The 21810-nt window shown below is 70.4% G+C and overlaps 5 protein-coding genes across 13 annotated transcripts; 3 read left to right on the forward strand and 2 right to left on the reverse strand.

The window, feature by feature from the left end:
- Positions 1–1216: 1216 nt before the first annotated feature.
- Positions 1217–4918, forward strand: RTN4RL2 (reticulon 4 receptor like 2). The gene is made up of 3 exons (XM_062576377.1): positions 1217–1250; positions 3101–3585; positions 4148–4918. Exons 1-3 carry the CDS (start codon positions 1217–1219, stop codon positions 4916–4918), a joined length of 1290 nt encoding a protein of 429 aa, XP_062432361.1.
- Positions 4919–6764: 1846 nt separating this feature from the next.
- Positions 6765–7869, reverse strand: TIMM10 (translocase of inner mitochondrial membrane 10). Its single transcript, XM_062577111.1, has 2 exons — positions 7685–7869; positions 6765–7025 (listed from the first exon to the last, which is right to left on the reverse strand). The coding sequence occupies exons 1-2, from the start codon at positions 7753–7755 to the stop codon at positions 6824–6826; spliced, it is 273 nt and encodes a 90-aa protein (XP_062433095.1). The 5' UTR covers positions 7756–7869; the 3' UTR covers positions 6765–6823.
- Positions 7870–9690: 1821 nt separating this feature from the next.
- Positions 9691–13401, forward strand: SMTNL1 (smoothelin like 1; the record flags this gene model as incomplete). The annotated part of the gene is made up of 7 exons (XM_062576378.1): positions 9691–10284; positions 10404–10581; positions 11699–11720; positions 12119–12217; positions 12724–12826; positions 12930–13081; positions 13173–13401. Coding segments are annotated over 7 exons (1293 nt in total), but the record flags the coding sequence as incomplete, so codon positions are not given.
- A 26-nt stretch (positions 13402–13427) lies between these two features.
- Positions 13428–15633, reverse strand: UBE2L6 (ubiquitin conjugating enzyme E2 L6). 3 transcript variants are annotated; one of them, XM_062576618.1, is made up of 4 exons: positions 15569–15633; positions 14633–14722; positions 13817–14003; positions 13428–13717 (listed from the first exon to the last, which is right to left on the reverse strand). In XM_062576618.1, exons 1-4 carry the CDS (start codon positions 15593–15595, stop codon positions 13554–13556), a joined length of 468 nt encoding a protein of 155 aa, XP_062432602.1. In that variant the 5' UTR covers positions 15596–15633; the 3' UTR covers positions 13428–13553. The 3 variants fall into 3 exon arrangements, with proteins under 3 accessions (XP_062432602.1, XP_062432603.1, XP_062432601.1); XM_062576619.1 differs by lacking the exon at positions 14633–14722 and having other exon boundaries at positions 15569–15621; XM_062576617.1 differs by lacking the exon at positions 15569–15633 and having other exon boundaries at positions 14633–14828.
- On the forward strand, positions 14839–21751 carry SERPING1 (serpin family G member 1). Of its 7 annotated transcripts, none has more exons than XM_062576609.1 (9): positions 14839–14982; positions 17074–17144; positions 17305–17374; positions 17509–18208; positions 18661–18798; positions 18887–19090; positions 19606–19748; positions 19975–20194; positions 20992–21751. In XM_062576609.1, the coding sequence occupies exons 2-9, from the start codon at positions 17122–17124 to the stop codon at positions 21240–21242; spliced, it is 1749 nt and encodes a 582-aa protein (XP_062432593.1). In that variant the 5' UTR covers positions 14839–14982; positions 17074–17121; the 3' UTR covers positions 21243–21751. The 7 variants fall into 7 exon arrangements, with proteins under 7 accessions (XP_062432593.1, XP_062432600.1, XP_062432598.1 ...); XM_062576616.1 differs by having other exon boundaries at positions 17509–18049; XM_062576614.1 differs by having other exon boundaries at positions 17548–18208.
- The last annotated feature ends 59 nt before the right edge of the window (positions 21752–21810 follow it).

Here is a 21810-nt window from a genome sequence, read left to right on the forward strand (position 1 = left end):
CCGGTGCCGCCCGCGACGCCCACCGCTCCCCGCCGGCGTCTGTCTCTCCAGCTTGTGATATTTCGCTCACCGGGAGCTGCGCCGGAGGCAGCACCGCAAACAAACCGGCTGCCAGATTGTGCCGCCGCAGCCTGGCACAGACCCGCGCAGCCCCCCCGGCCCGCGCTGCCGCCGCCCGCGGGCGCCACAGCCCCGCACCCACGCGGGACACACCGCCGGCCCGGGTGGGGCCAGGCAGCCAGCACCATGGACAGCGCCCCGTGGGCCCGCTGCCTGCCCCGCCCTGCCCCGTGGTGCTGCAGTCGCGTGTGGGATGCCCCGCCGCGGGTGCTGTCCCTGCGTCACAGCCCCCAGGGGGACCCACTCATGCTTCCCCGTGGCAGCTCCTCCAGTGCTTCCCTGTAGCCGTGTGGGTAGTTCTCATGCCCCATGCTCCTGTGCGAGTCCCCAGATCACGAGTGGGCACCCCTACCTCGTGGGCCCCCCCATACTGCAGGTTCGTAGCCCCACAGGCGGATCTCTGCCTCTCCAGTGGGTAGTTCTGGGTGTGTCCCATGTCCTTAATGGGCAACCAGCAGGGGTCCCGTATCATCTGTGGGCACCCCCTCAGTGACTCCCGTTTCCCTATGAGTATCACCCCATGAGTCGTGTGTCGCCACTGGTCAACCTCCGTGGGTTTCCGTGTCTCGTGTGGGAACTCTCTGGTCAGTCCCGTGTGCCCCGTGAGCATCGCACATTGAGTCCCCAGGGGGCACCCGCCGCGCGTCCCCGCACTCTCGGAGAGCCCCGGTGGGCGCCGTGTCCCGCGTGGGCTCTCTGCGACGCGGTCCCGGCTCCCCCCACCCCCCGTGGGGAAGCGCGGCGGGACGGCCCGGCGCGGCCCGGGAAGGGTTAAGCGGCGGGGCCGGCGGCGGGGGGCGGAGCGCGGCCGCCCCGGGATAAGGCGCGGCGCCGGGCAGGGCTCAGACCCTCCGGGAGCCGCGGGCAGCGCCAAGCCGTGCCGTGCCCACCCGTGCCGTGCTGTGCCCACCCGTGCCGTGCCGAGCCGTGCCGTGCCATGCCCCGCGGCGGCGACGGCGGCTGCTCGCGGCGGCGCAGCGGGGGGTAACGGGGCGCGCAGCCCCCCGGCACCGGCCATGAGCGCCCGAGCAGCGGGCAGCGCCTGAGCGCCCGTCGCGGCCCCGGCCCCGGCGGGCAGCGCCCGCCCGCCCCCGCCATGCTGCCCCGGACGGCTCGGGACCTGCCCCAAGGTAGGCGCGGGCCGCGCCGGGGCCGCCGTGCCCCGGTGCCCGGGGCCACGGCGGGGCGGAGTGCGGGGTCCCCGCGGAGCAGCCTGCGCTGGGGCGGCCTGGGACCCGTCGGGTGCCCGGGGACACCTCGGACGCACGGCGTGGGCTTGGGGAGCCCGGGGGCACCGGTGCTCCGGCACCATGGGGACCCGGTGCCTCCCCGGGGCGCACAGCCTGGGGCAGCGGAGCCCCGGGGTGCGCGGTGCCTCCCCGGGGCGCACAGCCTGGGGCAGGGAAGCCTCGGGGTGCCCGGTGCCTCCCCGGGGCGCACAGCCTGGGGCAGCGGAGCCCCGGGGTGCCCGGTGCCGTCCCGGGGCGCACAGCCTGGGGCGGGGGAGCCCGACTGGGCTGAGGGGGGCCGCTTGCGCGGGGTGCCCGGTGGCACCGCAGAGCGCCCCGTCAGGGGGTTGGGTGCTGCGGGCTGCCCGGGGCCACCCCGGGGTGCCCGGCCTGGGCGGAGGGAGCCCGGCGCAGTCTCCGGGGGCGCAGCCCGCGCTGTGGGCTTGCGCGGGGTGTCCGGGGCCGCCGCGGGGCGCAAAGCCCAAGCTGGGGGGCGACGGGGGGAGGGGCGGAGCCGGCGAGGCCGCTGCGGGCGCGGCGCGGGACGGCGGCGGCAGCGGGCGGGGGGGGGGGGGGGGACGCGGAGGAGAGGGGAGGGAAGGGGGCCGGTTGGCACAAGGAGCGGGCCCGGGAGCCGGTGACTTCAGCGCCTAAACTGAGTCAGCCCGCGGCGAGGGGGAGTGACAGATGGGGCGCGGGAGGGGGGCGCGGGGGGGCGCCGCCGGCACGGGGCGCCGGGGGAGGGGGGCGGCGCCAGCGGCCGCGCCGCCGCCTCCTCGCCCCCCGCCGCGCTACCGGCGGCCCCCCCCCCCCCCCCCCCCGCGCCCGCCCGCCGCGGGGGATGGGAGCCCGGAGCCTTCCCCCGCTCCGCGGGCGCCGGGCCAGGCCGCCGGGCTGAATTATGGATGAGGCGCTCGGGTTGCAGCAGCGGGGCAGGGCGCGGCCTCCCCCCCCGCCGCCGCTTTCCCCTTCCCTCCCCGCCCCACGCGCGCTCGCGGCGGGGGTGGGGGCGGGGGGGCCGGAGGCGGCGGTGCGAACAACAGGAACGGCGGCGGCGGCGCGTGTCACCGGCGAGCGCGTCAGCCCGCGCCCACGCGCGCCGCCGCCCCGCACGTGGCCCGCGGCACGCGCGCACGTGGGCCGGCCCCGCCGCGGGGGGGAGGAGAGGGGGGCGGACCCTTCCCCCCGGGGGAGCGCGGCCCTACGGGGCAGTCGGCACCCTGGCGGGTCCCTGGGGGTGCTCGGCGCTCTGAGGTGGGCACAGCCCAGGGAGGCTCCCTTGGGTGCACGGCCCGTGTGGGTGGGAGGTCAGTGCCTTGGAACGCTCCCTATAGGGTGTGCTTGGCCCCGGGGAGCTCCTTGGGGTGCCCAGTCCCACAGGACGGTCAGTGCCACAGGAGAGTCCTTGGGGTGGCCAGCACTATAGGGTGTTCTTGGCTCCAGAGGTCTCCTCAGGGTGCTGAGCCCTATAGGGTGTTCTTGGCCCTGGGGGGCTCCTTGAAGTGTGCAGCTCCACAGGGTGGTCCATGCCCTGGGGGACCTGTTGGGGTGCCCAGCCCCATGGGGCATCAGTGCCCTGGGAGGCTCCTTGGGGTGCCCAGCCCCATGGGGCACCAGTACCCTGGGGGGCTCCCTGGGGTGCCAACTCCTCAGGGTCCCTGCCCTGTGATGAGGTGTTTGGGGCAGCGGCCGGGGAACAGTCGGGGCCTGGTGGCTGTGCCCCCGAGCTGATGCCCCCCCTGTGCCCGCAGGCCGGCGCCTGGCGGCCCTGCTCCTGGCAGTGCTGGCGTGGGTGCCCGGTGGGGCACCCACCTGCCCCGCTCTCTGCACCTGCTACGTCTCGCCGCCCACCGTCAGCTGCCAGGCCAACAACTTCTCCGCGGTGCCCGCGGGGCTGCCGCCCGGTGCCCGCCGCCTCTTCCTGCAGAACAACGTCATCAGGGCGCTGCGGGCCGGCACCTTCGGGCCCAGCACCGTCACCCTCTGGCTCTACTCCAACAACATCTCCTCCATCCAGCCGGGCACCTTCCGCCACCTGCCTGCCCTCGAGGAGCTCGACCTGGGCGACAACCCCCACCTACGGGCCCTGGCGCCCGACACCTTCCACGGCCTCCGGCGCCTCCAGGCCCTGCACCTCTACCGGTGCCAGCTGGCCAGCCTGCCCAGCGCCATCTTCCGTGGCCTCCACAGCCTCCAGTACCTGTACCTGCAGGAGAATGGGCTGCTCTACCTCCAGGTGTGGGCATGGCCCGGGGCGCCACTGCTGGGCCGGGGATGCCCGTGGGGTGGCGGTGCCGGCGATGCCCGGGGAGCACGGGGTGCCCTGCCGGTGGGGCAGGGTGGTGAGCTGTAAGGGAGCCTCTGGCCTGGGTGGCAGGGGATGCCTGTGGGATGGGGGGCACGGGGACGGCTGTGGGGCAAGGGTGGGATGCCAGAGGGATGCCCATGGGGCAGGGTGTCAAGGGATGCTTGTGGGGCAAGGACAAGGTGCCTGGGGCATGACCATGGGGTAGGGTGAAAGGGATGCTTGTGGGGCAAGGACAAGGTGGCAGGGGGGTGCCTGTGGCACAAAGATAAGGTGCCCGGGGGGATGCCGGTGGGGCAGGGTACCAGGAGGACGCTGGTGGGGCAGGGCGCATGGGCCAGGCATGCTGGAGGGGCAAGGGCAGGGATGTAGGGGCCCGTGGGGCAGGGATGCGGAGGAGGCCCCGGGCGCAGGGGGCAGGGCCGCCGGCCGCCCGTGCCCACCGTGCCGTCTCTCCCCGCCGGGGCCGCGCCGTCGCCGCACTGCCGCGCAGGACGACCTCTTTGCCGACCTGGCCAACCTGAGCCACCTCTTCCTCCACGGGAACCGGGTGCGGGCGCTGTCGGAGGGCGTCTTCCGCGGGCTGGCGAGCCTGGACCGCCTGCTGCTGCACGCCAACCGCCTGGCCGTGGTGCACCGGCGCGCCTTCCGCGGCCTGGCCCGCCTCACCATCCTCTACCTGTTCAACAACAGCCTGGCGGCGCTGCCGGGGGACCCGCTGGCCGCCCTGCCCGCCCTCCAGTTCCTCCGCCTCAACGCCAACCCCTGGGCCTGCGACTGCCGCGCGCGCCCGCTCTGGGCCTGGTTCCGCCGCACCCGCGTCTCCAGCTCGCCCGTGCTCTGCGCCAGCCCCCCGCGCCGCCGCGGCACCGACCTGCGGCACCTGCGCCCCGCCGACTTCGACGGCTGCCCCCCGCCCCGCGCCAACGACGAGGACGAGGAGGAGGAGGAGGCGGGCGATGGCGCCGCCGCCGAGGATGGGGGCCCCCCCGGGGCGGCCCCGGGGCGCCCCGGCACCCTGCCCGCTGCGCCGCCCTCCGCTTTCTACCGCGACCTGCCTCCCCACGACCTGCGCGGCCCCCAGGCCCGGCCGCACCCCAGCGACTACTGGGGGGGCTACGGGGCCGAAGGCCGCACGCCTCCCGAGGCGGCCGGGCGCTGCCCGGGGGCCCCCTGCGCCCCGCTGCCCTCGCCCGCCCCCGCCGGCCCCCGTCCCGCTGCCCTCCTGCCCCTGCTGCTGCCCCTGCTGCTGCCGCAGCTCTGAGCCCCTCACCCCAGGGGGACGCCAGACCTCCCCGCCCCACCGGGAACTGTGGGGGCCCTTGGGGCACGTGTGGGGCAGGGGGGGCCCCCAGGACTCCGACCCCCCCTGGCCACAGCAGGAGGCTGCCCCACCGTGGGGGGCCCTGGGCCCCCTCCTCTCCTAAGCAACCCCCCCCCCCGAGAGGAACCAAAAGGTCGGAAATTATTTATTAAAAATGGTCTTATTTTGGGAGAGCGGGGCCTCGGCTGGCGGCGGGCGGCAGGATGGGGGCCAGGCGGGCAGGCCTGGCGCTGCCGGAGACTTTCCAGGTCACGTCTTTCTCCTCGTGAAATATTGATGTCCCCCGGCACCGCTGCTATTCCTGGGCGTCTGCAGGGCGCACAGCCGCACACGCGCGGCATTGCACACCGCCTGGCACGCACGCAACGGTGTGCGCACGCGCAGCGCTGCCCCGCGCGCCGGGGTGCGTACCCTGCGTCGCGCTGCCCGTGCTGGCACAAGCGGCAGCGCGCTGCGCGTACAATGCACCGCAGTGTGCACGCACGCGCGCGCGCGCACACACACAGAGTGATGCACACAGGCCAACGCGTATCGCTGTGCGCACCCACTGCAAGGCTGGCACAGCACGCTGCGCCAGCGCCAGCAGCGCCTGCCAGGCCGTGCGCGCGAGTGTCGCCGCGCAGCGTGGTGCGGCAACGCAACCGCAGCCAGCCCGCCTCGCAACACCCACGCTGCGTGCGCAGGGCCGGCGGCACCCACCCGGCCCCAGCCCTTCGGGAACGAGTGTGCACCCGACGGGGTGTTCGCACAGCGTGCAGGTGCTGGGGTGTAGCGCAGTGCGAAGCGCGTGGAGATGCAGTATGTGCGCGTACACCCTGAGCCGCCTCCCCGGCAGGCCTGGAGGAGCCCTGGTGCAGGCTGGCAGGAGCGTGCGCACACGCACACCGCCCGCCTCCTGCACGGCCCCGAGCGGGTGTCGCTTGCCCTCTGGCCATGCCCGTGTCTGTCCCTGGCTGAGTGGTTGTGTCCACGAGTGCAGCTCTGCCTTTGGGATGGCTGCGTGCGTGCGTGCGTGCGTGCGTGTGTGTCTGTGTCTGGGGTGTCCCTGTGCAGGTATCCCTGGGCTGTCTCTCTCTGGCTGTCCTTGGGCACGTGTGTGTGTGTGCTTTTGGGGTGTCCCTGTGCAGGTATCCCTGGGCTGTCTCTCTCTGGCTGTCCTTGGGCTGACCAGTGTGTCTCTGGTGCATCTCTGTAGGTGTGCCTGGGCTGTTTCTCTCCAGCTGTCCCTGTGGGTGTCCCTGCCCAGGTGTTCCAGGTGTGCTTGTGTGCATGTGTGTGTGTGCGCTCACGTGCACCTCTGGGCTGCTTCTGTGCAGATGTCCCTAGGCAGTGTCTCTTTCCAGCCAACCCTGCGACTGCCCCCACAGGCGTCCGTAGGTGTTTTTCCCTCTGGCTGTCACTGCGGGTGTCCCGGGGCCAGCAGGCAGGCAGGGACAGGCAGTGCCCGCCTCCCCGGGGCCGGCTCAGACAGCACCCTGAGCCCACCCTCCGGGGGATTACCAGACTCAGGCCTAATCCCAGGGATTACAAGGGCCAGGCCCAGCGGCGGGTGGGGGGGCATTTAGGGGTGCACCCTGTGAGCACACAGCACAGGGTGGCAGGAGACAGCCAGGGAGGGCACAACCCTGAGGGGCAGAGCAGGGCAGGGGCTGCACCCCTCTGACACAGTGTCCCCCTCAGCCCCACGCCAGACCCGTCACTGCACCCACTGGTGCCACACGGGGCAGCACCAGCATGGCTCAGCCCTACCGAAGCTCCCCCTGCAAGAAGGGCCGAGGCGGCAGGGTGGCTGCTAAGCCCTGGGCTTTAATGGGGAGGGGACGCCGGTGGGGTGGGTGCCGCAGCTCAGGCAGTGCCAGCGCCCTGCTGCATGCGCTTGAGGAGTTCCTCGTCCTGCAGCGACAGCTCCGTCAGCTTCTTGCCCATCCGCTCGTGGACGTCAAGGTACTTGGCCACGCAGCGGTCCAGGCACACGCTCTCGCCCTTGGACAGCTCCGCGTCCTTGTAGTGGGGGGGCACACACTTGCGGTGGCACGCGTGGGTCATCCTGCATGGCACCGGTCAGCCGGACGCCCCACTGAGCCAGCCACATGCTGCCCCAGCATCCCCTAATGCCTCCCGTCCTGGGCAACCCCCATGCTCCCCAGTGCCTCCCAGTGCTCCCTGCCCTGGGCACCACCCCATGCCCCCAACGCTCCCCAATGCCCCCTGCCCTGGGCGCCACCTCGTTGCTCCCTAACACTCACCAATGCCCCCTGCTCTAGACACCACCCCATGCTCCCCAGCACCCCCCCAGTGCTACCTGCCCTGGGCATCGTCAGTGCCCCCCAGCACCCCCCAACGTCCCCCAGCTCTGGGCACCGCCCCCTGCCCTGGGCACCCCCTGTGCTCCCTAACACTCCCCAATGCCCCCTGCTCTAGACACGACCCCGTGCTCCCCAGCACCCTCCACCAGTGCTCCCTGCCCTGGGCATCCCCCGTGGCCCCAAGCACTCCTCAGTGTCCCCCAGCTCCGGGCATCACCCCGTGCTCCCCAGAACCCCCCCCCCCGCCCCCTGCCCTGGGCACCACCCCGTCGTCCCCAGCACCCCCCAACGCCCCTCAGCCCTGGGCACGCCCTGTGCCCCCCAGCCCTGGGCACCATCCCGTGCCCCCAGCCCCCCCAACGCCACGCAGTGCCCACCGCCGCGACGCGCTCGGCCTCACCGGTTGTACATGTCAGCCATCATGTCCACCTCCAGCTCGGCCGCCAGCTGCTGGGCCCGCACCGGGTCCATGGCGCCGACCGGGCACGGGCACGGGCACGGGCACGGGCACGGGCACGGGCACCCCGCGGCGGCTCCCGCCCGGAACCACGTGGGGGTCAGCGCTTCCGCCTCCCGGCACGGAGCCGCCCCGCCTCCCCGCGGAGCCAATAGGCGCCTGGCGGGGAGAGGGCAGGGGCTCGACCCCAGCCCTGATAGGGCGACCGGGAGGAGGGGACGGGGCCTTGCGGGGCGGTGATAGAGAGGGGGCGAGGGCAGCGAATGGAGAGGACGCTCGCTTTGCCAGCCCTTTGCCCGCGAGGAGGAGGAGCCAGAGCAGCGGCGGGCGGGATTGGCCGTGTGCCGCCCCGCCCCCCGCGGCTGGCCCCGCCCCCCGCCGCAGGGCCCACCCCTGGCGCAGGGCGGGGGGGCGGTGGCTGCGGGGGGGCTCCCGTCCCCGCGGCCCCTTGTGCCACACTCGTGTCCCCCCGTCCCCGGGGCCCTGTCGGGGGGTCCCTGTCCCCCCGTACCCTCTGTTCCTGTAGCCCTGTCTGGGGGAATCCGTGCCCCCCCGCGCCCCCCCCCCGCGGCCCCCCCGCGCCCCCCTCGTCCCCATGTCCTGGGGTGTCCGCGCGTGTCCCCTGCCCGTGTCCTCCGAGTCTGCGTCCCCAGCGGCGTCCGTGCACGTCCATGCCTGTGTGCCCTTGTACCCCCTCGCTGCCCGCGCCCCCGGGCCCCCACACGTCCCCAGCGTCCCCTTGGCTGCCTGCGCTTCTCTGCGCCCGTCCCCTCGTCCCCGCACTCGTGCACCCTGCGTGCCCCCTCCCTGTCCTCGTCCGCACGCGTGTCCCCCCGCCAGGTCCGCGTGCACCCCGAGGCACACGTGTCGCCGTGGGGCCGGGCGCCCCGTCCTGTCCCCGTGCCTGGCCCCGCGGGCCCCCAGCCCGCCCCCCCCTCCCCGGGCTGAACGAAAGGGGCACCTGTTCCTCTGGGTAAAAATAGGCAGTGAGTGGGGCCGCCCGCGGCACCAGCACCGGTGAGCGGGGCAGGGGGCCGCCGTGGAGCGCCGGGGGGGGGGGGGGCTGGGGGCTCCCTTGGGGGCCAGAGGCTGAAGAGCTGCCATGGGGCTGGGGGCCATGGGGCAGGGGCTGCCCTGGGGGTGTGGAGCCATGGGCTGTGGAGCCAAGAACTGCTGTGAGGTACCGTGTGGGGCCAAGGGCCACGGTGGAGTTTGGTGCTGGAGACTTTGGGGTGGGGGCCACTGTACGGCACCGTATTGGGCTGGGGGACACAGCCACCAGAGGGGCATGGGGCTGGGAGCCCTGGGGCAGGGGCTGCTGTGGGGGTCAGGGCTGGGGACCGTGCTGCAGTGGGGCACTGCATGGGGCCGGAGCTGGGGGGCAGGGGCTGCTGGGGGCATTGTGCAGGGCAGGAGACTGTGGGGCAAGGGCTGCATAGGGCTAGGGGCTGTGGGGCAGGGGCCACCGGGGGGGTTAGGGTCAGGGACTGTGGGGCAGGAGGTGCTTTGGGGCTCTATATGGGGCTAGGGTTGGGGGCTGCCAGGGAGCATGGGGTGGGGCTGTGGGGCAGGGGCCACCGGGGGTTTGGCGCTGAGGTCTTTGGGGCAGGTACCACAGTGGGGCATGGCATGGGGCCGTGGGCTGTTGTGGGGGTGTGGGGGTGTGGGTCTCGGGGCCGTGGCGTGGTGGTCTGCCAGGGAGCAGCATGTGGGGGGTGCGTGGGGGGTGGGGGGCTGTCTGTCTCGCTCTGCCCCCCGTCATGGCTGCCTGTGTCCCCAGCACCGCCGTCGCCGATATGGAACCCGAGGGAGCTGCCCAGCCGCCTGCTGCCCCACAGCCGCCCGCCTGCCCCACGGCGCTGCCCGGGGGCCCTGCTGGGGCAGGGGCTGCCGGGGGGCCACCTGCTGCCGGGGGGGGCGAGGGACGGGAGGCGGGCACTGCTGGGGGGGCGTCCAGCGGCGGGGCAGCCGAGGGTGCTGGGAGAGAGGGCAAGACAGGGGCCGCAGAGGATGCTGGGAGTGAGGGCAAGGCAGCAGAGGATTCTGGGAGAGAAGGCAAGACAGGGGCAGCAGAGGATGCTGGGAGTGAGGGCAAGGCAAGGGTAGTAGAGGCTGTTGACAAGGAGGCTACGGCAGAGGCAGTGGAGGCTGCTGGGAATGGTGCCAAGGCTGCAGCAACAAAGGATGATGGGAGTGACTCCAAGGGAGCAAAAGATGCTGGGAATGAGGGAAAGGCCAAGGCAGTAGAGGCTGCCAGGGGCGAAGCCAAGGCCGCGGCAGCAAAAGATGCAGGGAGTGATGCCAAGGCCGAGGCAGCAAAGGACGCTGGGAGTGAGGCCACGGAAGCAGAGGATGCTGGGAGTGATGCCAAGGCCGAGGCAGCGGAGGCTGTGGGCTGCGAGGCGGAGGCCAGGGCGAGTGGGGAGGCCGGGGTGGGGGCAGCGCAGGGCGCTGGGGGGGCGGGTGAGGGCGCAGCAGTGCTGGCGGAGCAGGCCAGTGCGCCGGTGCCCGGGCAGGTGGTGGAGACCCGCGCAGGCCAGCAGGTGCCAGCAGGGCCAGGGAGTGGCAGGGTGGGCGCTGGGGGGTGGCGGGGCCGCGCTGGGGGGCTGGGGGTCCGTGTGGTGCCATGCTGTGGGGACAGCGGCCCTCGCTGCGCCCCCAGGCCCGGCAGGAGCCCGCATGGCTGCAGGACGAGGACGACGAGCTCTGGCCCGAGTTCCCCCCCGGCTCGCCCACGGGGGGGCCCGCCAGCCCCACCTCCCCCGTGTCCCCCACGAGCCCCGTGTCCCCCACGTCTCCCACATCCCCAACGGCGCCGGTGGCTCCTGCAGCCCGCACTGGTAAGGGCCGGGCTGAACGGGGAGGGCATCCCAGCTCCTTGGATGCAGGGACCCCGGGTACCCTGTAGGATCCCCTTGGCCCCCTGGGATTCCCCATTGCTGCCCCATCCCCCCTAGGGATCCCCTATGGGTGCCCTCTCCTGCTCCCCAGGGCTCTCATCCCCCCTAGGGATCCCCTACAGATGCCCTCTCCCGCCTGCCTGGGGCTCTCATCCCCCCTAGGGATCCCCTACGGGTGCCCTCTCCTGCTCCCCAGGGCTCTCATCCCCTCTAGGGATCCTCTATGGGTGCCCTCTCCTGCTCCCCAGGGCTCTCACCCCACCCTAGGGATCCCCTACGGGTGCCCTCTCCTGCTCCCCAGGGCTCTCATCCCCCCCTAGGGATCCCCTACGGGTGCCCTCTCCCGCCTGCCTGGGGCTCTCATCCCCCCTAGGGATCCCCTACGGGTGCCCTCTCCTGCTCCCCAGGGCTCTCATCCCCTCTAGGGATCCCCTACGGGTGCCCTCTCCTGCTCCCCAGGGCTCTCATCCCCCCCTAGGGATCCCCTACGGGTGCCCTCTCCTGCTCCCCAGGGCTCTCATCCCCCCTAGGGATCCCCTACGGGTGCCCTCTCCTGCTCCCCAGGGCTCTCATCCCCCCTAGGGATCCCCTACGGGTGCCCTCTCCTGCTCCCCAGGGCTCTCATCCCCCCTAGGGATCCCCTACGGGTGCCCTCTCCTGCTCCCCAGGGCTCTCATCCCCCCCCTAGGGATCCTCTATGGGTGCCCTCTCCCGCCTACCTGGGGCTCTCATCCCCCCCTAGGGATCCCCTACGGGTGCCCTCTCCTGCTCCCCAGGGCTCTCATCCCCCCCCCTAGGGATCCTCTATGGGTGCCCTCTCCCGCCTACCTGGGGCTCTCATCCCCCCTAGGGATCCCCCATGGGTGCCCTGTGTCTCGGAGATCTCCTAGAGCTGCCCCATGCCGCCTGCCCGGGACCCCTGTCCCACCACGGAGGGGTCCCCTAGAGCTGCCCCATCACCCCAGGCACCCCCTGCAGGTACCCCAGGTGTGGGTTTGGGTGCCTCCCACACTAGGCTGCTCCATGGCACCCCCTGACTCCTCTGCTCTTCCCACAGCTGGCACCATCGCGGGCTCGAGGTGAGTGCAGCCCCAGCCCCATGGGCACCCCACAGCCCTGCCTCCTGCCCCATAGTGTCTTGGCCCATGACCTTTCCCCATGCCTGGCTCTTGCTGCCCCCAGGGCTAGCACCCTCAAGCCCCACAGCTGCCACCCCATGACCTATGCCTAATGGCTGCCACCCCTTGGCTGGCACCCCATGACCTGTGCCCCACAGCTGACACCCCATGGCTCTCGCCCCACAGCCTGTGCCTCCTGGTTCCATCTCCCATGGCTGGCACCCCACAGCCCTATGGCTGGCACCCCATGGCCAGTACCCCACGGCAAGCACCCCCTAGCCATACCTGCCGGCTATGGCCCCAGTACCCCCAGGCGGCCCTCCTGCACCCCTCACCCCATGCCGGCTCTGTGCCCACAGGAGGGCAGCTGAGGTGGCACCAGGGCACCGGGCCGGGCCGCGGGTGCCAGGAGGCACCCGAGCGCAGGGGCGCAGCGCCATCCTGGAGAAGTTTGGAGGGTGAGGGGTGCAGAATGTGGGCGGCAGCGTGGGGGCCAGCAGGGAGCCAAAGGAAGGCACAAGGCACCACCAGGGAGCCACTGGGGGGCAACACTGGCCAATGGGGAGGTGACTGGGGGGGAGCACTGGGCCAATGGAGGGTCACCTGGGGGCAACAGTTGGCCAATGGGGAATCACTGGGGGGCGGAACAGGCCAATGGGGAGCTATGTGGGGGGGGCTATGGGCCAATGGGGAGAGGTATGGGGGAGCCATAGGCCATTTGGGAGATAATGGGGGAGCATGGGCCAACGGGGAGCCCCTGGGGGGGGGAATGAGCCAATGGGGGGGGGGTGCAGAGGGACTGTGGGCCAATGAGGAGCCCCTGGGGAGGGCCAGAGGGGGAGAAGGGAGCCAATGTGGTGGGACGGGGGGAGCCATGGGCCAATGGGGATATTAGGGGAGCAGTGGGCTGGTGGGGAGGGTCACGGGTCCCGCAGCGCCTGGCCCCACGGCGCCGCCGCCCCAGGGCAGCCACAGGCCCTGCCCCCCACCTGAAGCGCACAGGGGGTGCCAACACGGTGAAGGCCATGCTGCTGGAGTGGTGCCGTGCCAGGACCCGCAGCTACGAGGTAGGCGGGTGGCGTGGGGCCGGGGCGGGGGGCGGCGCAGGGCCCAGCCCAGCCTTGACATCCCCACGTGTTCCCCCCCCCCACATGCACACCCCGATGACAGCACGTCGACATCCAGAACTTTTCGGGGAGCTGGGGCACGGGCCTGGCCTTCTGTGCCCTCATCCACAGCTTCTTCCCCGACGCCTTTGACTACGCCAGCCTGGCGCCCCACAACCGCCGCGAGAACTTCACCCTGGCCTTCACCACTGCACAGTGAGTGCCACCCTCGCCCCCCAGCCTGGCCCCCGGCTGCCCTCCTCCACCCAGCCCCACAGTGCTCGCCCAACAGCTGCCTCTGCCACAGGGAGCGGGCCGACTGCGCCCCGCTGCTGGAGGTGGACGACATGGTGAGGCTGAAGGTGCCCGATGCCAAGTGCGTTTACACCTACGTGCAGGAGCTCTACCGCAGCCTTGTGGCCAAGGGGCTGGTGAAGACCAAGAAGCGCTGATGGGGGGAGGGGGGAGGCTTCCAGTGTTCCCACCGACACCCTGGACTGGCCAGTGGTGGGCGCCCCCCACCTCAGTGCCCTTCGCCCCCCAATAAAGGCTTGCTTACCCATTGCAGCATGCCCCATTCATGGCGAGGGGAATAACTTTATTTCTTGGCTTGTGTTGTGGGGAGAGGCCCTCAGCGCTGAGGGCCAGCCTGCCCGGGGCAGAGGCCGAGGTGGGGGTACTGGGAGGCTCAGGGGGGAGCGACGGCAGGACGCCGCTCACTGTGGAGGCAGGTGTGCTCCTCCGCCTGGCGCCGGAAGAGCTGGGGATCGGCAGCCAACTCACGGGCCAGGTCCTCCCGCAGCACCCGCTGGGGGTCCAGGCTGTCCACCAGCAGCAGGAGGTCCTGGAGCACTGCAGGAATTGGGGGGGCATCAGCATGGCAGCAGGAAGGGGTAGGGGGGAGCACCCCACCATCCACGCACTGGGCATCCCCCAGCACGCAATACCCACCCTGTAGGGCACGGGTGGTGGGTGCCCAGTGCTTGGCGCTGGTGAGGGGCTGGCACACGCGGCCCTCCCGGTCCACGCCAGGGTGGTAGATTGGGGTCCGGAAGGTGACGCAGGGGGGCACCATGGGATGATGCGGGGAAAAGGAGAGCTCGAAGCGGAAGGCGCCAGCGTTGTAGGGGGGGTTGTTCTGCCGCAGGAACGGGGACACCTCAGCCCCACACCTTGCCCTGGCCCAGGCAGTGCAAGGGGGGGTCTGGGAGGGGGGATGCAGCCCTGGTACCCAGTGCCCCCCAGAGGGCGCCCCCTTCCCTCAGCCCAGCTGACCCCAGGGTCCCCCCTCTGTGCCCTCCCTCACCTCAGGAGACCCCACCCAGAGCCACCTGGAGGCAGAAAGCCTCCACCCTGTGCCCCAGCCCACCCCACAGGGTCTCCCCACCCAGTGTCCCCGGGGGGCAGACCCTCACCAAGCACCTCACTCCCAGGATCCTCCCAACCCCAGAAACCCCAAATTGCCCCCCCAGTGCCCCCCCAGACCACCCGCCAGCATCTCCCAACCCATGCCGCCGGCACAGCCCCAAGGTCTTGCCCAAGGGGAACCTCCAACTTAGTGATCTGAGCCCACCAAAGAGCCTGGAGCCTGCCCAGTCTCCCTCCAGGGAAAGCCCCCCCAGTGCCCCTTGCCCCCCCCAGGGCTGCCCCAGACTCCTGTCCAGGGAATGTCTCACCCAGCGCCCCCAGCCCATCCCAGACCCCCCAGTGCCCCAACCACCCCCAGGACCCCCCGGCCCTCCCCCGGCGCCCCCGCCCCGCACTCACGGGCAGCAGCAGCCCCTGCCAGCGCAGCAGGTTGCCCCCCAGCGGCACCAGCTCGCACACCCCGCCCCACCGCTGCGCCTCCCCCAGCTCCTGCGGACAGCACGCGTCACGGGGCGGGGCCTCCTCGGGGGCACGCCCCCCGGGCGGGGCCTCTCCCATCCCCGCCCCCGGGGGCGTGGCGTTGCCACCTCGCCCCGCCTCCCCGCCCCCGCGGCGCGGCGCGGTCCCGCCGCCGGGGCGGCCCCGTCGGGGAACCGAAACTGGAATTCACTGCCCCTCGGGCGGGGCTCGGCACCGGCCCCCGGCCCGGCACCTGCCCCCTGCGACTGCCACCGGCACCCCCCACCTCGGTACTGCCGATCCCGGCACGCCAGTACCGGCACCCCTGCACGCCGGTACTGTCCACCCCCCGCATGCCTGCACCCCGCTACCGTCCCCCCCGCCCAGGATGCCTGCACGCCGGTACTGTCCACCCCCCCCCGCATGCCTGCACCCCGCTACTGTCCCCCCGCCCCGCATGCCTGCACGCCGGTACTGTCACTCCCCGCACCCCTGCATAGCACCCCTCAACCCCAGCACTGACATTCCCGGCACCCTCGTACCAGCACCCCCCCAGCCCCAGCACTGTCCCCCACCTGCGCGCCTGGCACCTCGGTACTGCCCCCCCCTGCATGTTCGCATCCCGGTACTGTCACACCCAGCCTCGGTACTGGCACCCCCGCACTCTGGTACCGGCGCCCCCGCACCCCGGTGCTGTCCCCCCCCGCACCTCGCTACCTGCACCCCTCAGGCCGCTACTAGCACTGGGATGCCCCAGTGGCGGTACCACTGCACTCGCCAGTTCAGCACCGCCGAACCGACCCCGAAGTCCCGGAGCGAGCACCCCGGGGCCCTGCTGCGCCTGCCCCCCGGCGCCCCCCGGCGCCCTCCGCCCACCTTGGCGAGCCTCCTGCTCCCGGCCATGGCCCGTCCAGAGTGCAGCCCCCGCTCCCCCCCGCCGCCACCACTCCTCCCCAGGACAGGACTCTGAGCAGGCCACGCCCCCGGAGGGGTGGGGCGGGGTCTAACGACTCTAGCCCCTCCCTGAGCTGGGGGGGGGCGGCCGGCACCCAGGCCTTTGGGCTCCCTGGGGGTCATAGACAGGAGGTGGCGGGGTTGAGGTGCTAGACATGCCTTCAGGCTCCCTGGGGGTCATAGAGATATGCGGGTTGAGGGGCTAGACATGCCTTTGGGCTCCTCAGGGGACCACAGTGATCAGGGGTGTGAGGCTAGAGGTCTTCTTTTCCCTGGGGCCTGCAGAGGTAGATGTTGGGGGACTAGATGTACCCTTGATCTATCTCCCTGTGAGCCATAGATTTGGAGGAAGAGACACTGAGGACCAGACATACCCTTGGCCACCCTGGGGCCGTCAAGGTTGGAACTGAGAGGCCAGACGTGCCTCAGGTAGCCCTGAGCCCTGTAGCTCCAGCGGGTTGAAGTCCAAGGGCTCACTCCAGCCCCAGGGCTGCAGAAAGGTGGGCTGAGGGGAACGTGCTCGCACCCCCCTCCCCCAGGCTGGGGAAGCTGGGCAGTTACAGGCCCATGTGCCCCACACCTCACCAGGGCCCAGAACTGTCCAATGTGTGGGGTGGGAGGGCAGTTAGGGGTCTTATTCCCCCAAACACCATACCTGGGACCACAGAGTAGGGGTTGAGTAGCCTAATCACACATCTCCCTGGGGAAAGGGCAGGGGAAAGGGGGACTAGGCAGGCTGGGAGTCAGCAGGGAAAACTTGGGGCTGCTTATTCTCACCTCTGCTCAGTAGTGCCCCCCAGGTGCTCCCAGGAGCCCCCTCACATGGGTCCCATTCCCCCTCCCCCCCCCCCCGCCCAGAGTGTTGTTTTGCAGTGCGAGGTTGTTGACCCAGCTGTTGGCCTGGCTTCTGCTCTGGGCCTGTGCTATGCCACCCTCAGAGGGCTGGGAGGCTAGACGTGTGCTGCCCCCAGGTAGTTGCTGGAGAAAGGTGGAGGAGGGCTAGAGCCCCCCAGGTCACCCCTGGGGTGCCACATCACCCGGGTCTCCCTCCAAGTCTCTTGGGGATCATAGAGACAAGGATGGGGAGCTCGACCTGGAGACTGAGTGGCTAAACTACCCCTTGTCACCACACGGCTCATAGAGATGGGGCAGTTGGGGGGCTAGAGTGCCCCACTCCACCAGTCCTGGAGGATGCCTGCTTGGGTAGGGGTCCTCCCACCTCCAGCACCCAGAGCTGAGCAGTGGAGGGAGGGCCAGGCTGGGCAATGTGAGGGACTGGAAGGGGAGGGGCACCCTGATTTGGGCACTTCCTCCTGACCACCCCTCAGCCTTGCCCAGAGCCCTCCCCCCTCTCCATGCTGCCAGCACAGCTGATTTACAGGAAGCCTTAGTGGACACCCACCCTCCTTAATCTTTAACCACATCAGGCGGAGTCCAGCCAGTTCCCCTCTGCACCCGGGTGGACACACAGGGACATGACCTGCCGCTGGGCACTGAGGTGGGCCCAGGGGTCCTCTGCCTCCTCCTGCCCCTGGCCCAACCTCCTTGGAAGGAGGAGGGGGACACTGGGGCCAGGGAGCTGGGGTTGCTAAGCCCCAAGGGGTGGTACTGGGCCCCCCGGGGTGCCCAGCCAGGCCCTGACCTGTGTTGCCTGCCAGGACACCCAACATGAAGCTGTACCTGCTCCTAGTGTGCTTGGCTGCTGTGGCCGCAGCATCCGTCACCCCGGTAAGTGCTGCCTGTGGGCATGGAGGCACCCTGGGGACCCTGGCTTGCCCTCGTCAGGAGCCCTCTGCCTGCCCTCACCCAGGTCTCTGCTCCCAGGGCCCCCTGCTTGCCCTCACCTGGGTCTCTGCACCCAGGGCTCCCTGGAGCACCCTCACCCCGGTCTCTGCACCCAGGGGCCTGTGCTGGAGTCTTCTCCCCGAAAGCTGACACTGACCAAACTGCAGCTGGTGCAAGTGGTACCACCTCCTGCTGACCACCCAAGTGCAGAGGGGAGTGTGGGGACAACGAGCCCACCCCAGCTCGGGACTGATGCCCATCCTGAAGTAGTGCCCAGTTTGGCTGCAACGCTCAACATCACGGAGAGTCCCAGTCTGGGCACAGAGGGGGACGCAGGGACCGTGAGCCCACCTCTGCCCAGAACCAATGCCCACTCTGAAAAGATGCCCAGGTTGACTGCAGCCCTCAACGTTGTGGAGGGTGCCAGCCTGGACACAGAAGTGGCCACGGGGCCAGCAAGCACCCGCCCCAGCCCCACAGAGCCCAAGGATGTTGGCACACCCCCACCAGCCAACAGGACCATGGCAACACCTGTGCCCATGACCATGGAGTGGTCCACCAGCACCCCAGGCACAACCGCCCCACTGTGCCCAGGGGATGAGGAGCCAGTTGAAGCCTGTGAGGCACCCACGGGGGCACAGACAGCTGCGGTGGCCGAAGCACTGAGCACCTTCGCCCTGCGGTTCTACCAGCGGATGGCAGAGGCTGCTAAGCCTGGCTCCAACCTGCTCTTCTCACCCATCAACGTGGCCTTGGGGCTGTCACACCTCCTGCTGGGTGAGGAGGAGGGCAATGCCAGGGGCACTGCTGCGAGCGCTGTGATGGGTATTGCTATGGGCACTGCTGTGGGCATGACTCTGTGCATGTGATGGGCGATGCTAGGGACGCTGTGATGGGCACTGCTATGGGCACTGCGGCAAGCCCCACGATGGGCACTGCTATGGGCACTGCTACGGGCACTGCTAGGGTGACCATGGTGGGCATTGCCATGAGGCGCTGCTGTGGGCACTGCCATGGGCATTGCTATGGGCACCTCAGCAGGCACGCTTGCAGGCATCCATGCAAGGGACTCCGGCGCACAGCCACCGTGGGAGCTGCATGCCACGGACGCGCACTGCTGTAGTGTGTGCACCCCACCGCCACAAGGCTGGGTGTGCACAGACAGCTGTGACACATGCACCCAAGCCCATGCAAAGGCAGCGGGTGCTGAGCCCAGCCTGTGCCTGCAGGCGCCCGTGGCGAGACCCAGGAGCGCCTGGGCGCTGTCTTGGCCTACCCACCAGAGCTGTCCTGCGTGCACCGCTCCCTCCGGCAGCTCACCAAGTCCCCGGGCCTCCTGTCCGCCTCGCAGATCTTCCACCACAAAGGTGAGCCCTGCCCAGGATGCACGCCCGGGTGTGCCCCTGGGGTGGGATGGGGAAACCGAGGCAGGGGCTGATGCACCACCCATGGCAGAGCTGCACCTCACCCCCCGTTTCCTGAATGAGTCGTGGCGCTTCTACGAGGCCCGGCCCCGGGTGCTGAGTGGCAACGAGAGCCTCGACCTGCAGCGCATCAACAAGTGGGTACACAAGGCCACCCAGGGGCACCTGTCACGCCTCCTCGAGGAGCTGCCTGCTGACCCCCGCCTGGTGCTTCTCAGCGCTGTCTACTTCCAGGGTAGGGCCTGGCCTGCCACCCTGGGATCCACTTTGGGAATCGGCCCTGGGATCTGCCCTGGAACTGGCTCTGGGGATTGGCTCTGGGACCTGCTGTGGGACCCATCCTGGGATCTGCCCCTGGGGATCTGCTCTGGGAATTGGCTTTAGGATTAGCCCTGGGACCTGCTCTGGGGATTGTCCCTGGGATCTGCCCTGAGACTGGCTCTGGGATCTGCCCCTGGGGAATCTGCTCTGGGAATTGGCTTTAGGATTAGCCCTGGGACCTGTTCTGGGGACTGTCCCTGGGATCTGCCCTGGGACTGGCCCTGGTATATGCCCTTGAGGTTGGCCCTGAGATATGCTCTGGGATCTGCCCCGGGCTTTCCCTGAGTGCAGCACTGGGCTCTGTGCTTGGTGGGCCACAGTCCACGTGTGGCCGGTGTCCCTGGTGGGGCAGGTGTCCTGTGGCACTCCTAAGCGCCGGGCCACCCTGGCGCCCTGGCGGGTGCCCCGGCAGCCACCCTGTCCCTGCAGCCAAGTGGAAGACGCCGTTCAAGGCCAAGGACACAATTCTGCAGAACTTCCAGCGCCGTGGGCGCCTGCCCGTTCTTGTCCCCACCATGACGAGCAAGAAGTACCCCATGTCCTCGTTCAGTGAGCCCAGCCTGCAGGCCCAGGTACGGCCTCATTTCTTGCAGAGCCCGGCAGCAGCCATGCTGCCTTGCGACCTCATTGCCTCTGCAGCCAAGCAGCAGCCATGCTGGGGTCTGACCTCGCTTCCTGCAGAGCCCCACGGCGGGGCTCGCTCCTCGCGGCCCCCGCAGCGGCCGTGCCCGGCCGCCCCTCGCGGAGCCGCGCGCTGCTCCCCGGGGACGCCGGCGCTGAAGTCGTTCCCTCCTGCAGGTGGGGCGGCTCCAGCTAAGCCAGGGCCTGAGCCTGGTGGTGGTGCTGCCGCTGGGCGCCCCGGAGGCGCTGGATGCTCTGGAGCAGGCGCTTAGCCCCGCTGCCTTCCTCGCCCTCCTGCGCAAGGCAACTGCCATCCCACCCCGGGCCACCGTGCTGGCCCTGCCCCGCTTCCGCCTCGACGTTGCCCAGGACGTTGTGGCCGTCGTCCATGAGATGGGTAAGGATGAGGGCCCTGCACCAAGGCGCCTGCTGCTGGCATCGTAGCCTGTGAGTGGCCATTACTTCCTGCAAGGGGCTTGGTGGCGTGACGTCACTTGCTGTGCAAGAGCTGATGCGGGGTTACATCACACCCTGGGCAGGAAGTGATGTCCCCTCCAGGAGGAGGCTGGCACCTCCTGGGCCCTTCCCCCTACATGGCCCCGTGCAGGTGCCCCCTCCCATGTCCCCAGTGCCCACCATGTCCCCATCCTCCCCAGGGCCCTGGTGGCCCTTGGTGGCCCATAGGGACCCTCTGTGTCCCAGTGTCCCTTGATGCCTACAGTGTCTCCCCAAGCCCTCCTATTCCTTGATGTCCCCAGTGCCCTCACTGTCTCTTTGTGTCCCGGCATCCCCCAGCAGCCCAGTGCCCCCCCAGCTCTTCTGTTCCCGGATGTCCCCAGTGCCCATAGTGTCCTCCAGTGTCCCCCTGCACCCCAGTGTCCACTAGTGCCCCTCAGGGACCACAATGTCCCAGGTTTCCCTTGGTGTTCCTGATGTCCCCAGTGTCTCCTAGCATCCTGGCATCCTAGGTGTCCTCAGGTGTCCCAGTGTCCCGCAGAACCCCAGGGTCTTCTGTGCCTCTGTTTCCTCTGAGCACCCCGGTGCCCATATGTCCCCAGTGTCCCTGGGCACCCCAGTGTCCCCCAGCCCCTTGGCATCTCCAGTACCCCTGGTGCCCCTGGGTTCCCTAGTGTCCCCCTGCATAGCAGTGTCCCCAATACCCGTCACAGTGGTGCCTCATGCCTGTCCCCACAGACTATGGGCTGTTCTTGGATGCGGAGCTGTGTGGTTTGGCGCGGGGAGAGGCAGTGGCGGTGGACACGGCGCGGCACCGGGCGGTGCTGGCACTGGATGAGTCTGGTGTGGAGGCAGCAGGTGCTATGGCCACCTCGCTGGCCCGCATTGCCCACGTCTTCGAGGCCCTGCGGCCCTTCCTCTTCGTGCTGTGGGATGACACACGCGGCTTCCCCCTCTTCATGGGCCGCCTCAGTGACCCCCAGCCCTGACAGCCCCAGGCACTGGCACCATCCTTCCCCCTGCCACCTTCCCCCCTCCTCCTTCCCTCCAGCGCTCCTCCCTCCCCCTGTCCATCCTGCCTTCCTTCCTGCCCTCCCGCCTTCCTTCCCTCCTTTCTCCCCTTCCTCCCTCCTCCCTTTCTTCTCTCTTCCCTTCCCTCCCTCCTCCCCTTGCTCCCTCATTCCTTTCCTCCCTCTTTCCTTCCCTTGCTCCCTCCTTCCCTCCCTCCCTCCCTCCTTTTCTTGCTCCCCTTTTCCTTCCCTCACTGCCTCCTCCTCTCCCTCTTTTCCTCCTTCCCTTCCTCGTTCCCTCCAGCCCTCCTCCTATCCCTTCCTTCTCTCCCCTTTCTCCCCCCCCTCCTTGCAGCCCTCTGTCCACCTCCCCCATGCCCCGTCCCTCCCTCCCACCCAGCCCCACTGCATGCTGCAGCAGGCCCTCGCCCCTTCATGCCTCTGTTTCCCTGCCCACCCTGGAGCCCCAATAAAGGTGCAGACTCCCAGCCTGGGCTCCTGTGTGCTCCTGCCCTGCGGCCACCCCAGCACGGATGCCCCCAGCGCC

This window comes from Rhea pennata, chromosome 5, assembly GCF_028389875.1.
Source record: "Rhea pennata isolate bPtePen1 chromosome 5, bPtePen1.pri, whole genome shotgun sequence".
Classification (NCBI taxonomy): domain Eukaryota; kingdom Metazoa; phylum Chordata; class Aves; order Rheiformes; family Rheidae; genus Rhea; species Rhea pennata.

Excerpts from the sequence above, each read along its gene's own strand:
- RTN4RL2 (XM_062576377.1), top strand. The coding sequence starts at position 1,217 with ATGCTGCCCCGGACGGCTCGGGACCTGCCCCAAG. Across the intron at positions 1,251-3,100 it reads GGCTCGGGACCTGCCCCAAG|GCCGGCGCCTGGCGGCCCTG; the intron begins GTAGGCGCGGGC and ends CTGTGCCCGCAG. Across the intron at positions 3,586-4,147 it reads ATGGGCTGCTCTACCTCCAG|GACGACCTCTTTGCCGACCT; the intron begins GTGTGGGCATGG and ends ACTGCCGCGCAG.
- TIMM10 (XM_062577111.1), bottom strand. The coding sequence starts at position 7,755 with ATGGACCCGGTGCGGGCCCAGCAGCTGGCGGCCGAGCTGGAGGTGGAC. Across the intron at positions 7,026-7,684 it reads ATGGCTGACATGTACAACCG|GATGACCCACGCGTGCCACC; the intron begins GTGAGGCCGAGC and ends GGTGCCATGCAG.
- UBE2L6 (XM_062576617.1), bottom strand. The coding sequence starts at position 14,791 with ATGGGAGAGGCCCCGCCCGGGGGGCGTGCCCCCGAGGAGGCCCCGCCC. Across the intron at positions 14,004-14,632 it reads GGCAGGGGCTGCTGCTGCCC|AACAACCCCCCCTACAACGC; the intron begins GTGAGTGCGGGG and ends TTCCTGCGGCAG. Across the intron at positions 13,718-13,816 it reads CACCACCCGTGCCCTACAGG|TGCTCCAGGACCTCCTGCTG; the intron begins GTGGGTATTGCG and ends CAATTCCTGCAG.
- SERPING1 (XM_062576609.1), top strand. The coding sequence starts at position 17,122 with ATGACCTGCCGCTGGGCACTGAG. Across the intron at positions 18,799-18,886 it reads GCAGATCTTCCACCACAAAG|AGCTGCACCTCACCCCCCGT; the intron begins GTGAGCCCTGCC and ends CACCCATGGCAG. Across the intron at positions 20,195-20,991 it reads GGCCGTCGTCCATGAGATGG|ACTATGGGCTGTTCTTGGAT; the intron begins GTAAGGATGAGG and ends CTGTCCCCACAG.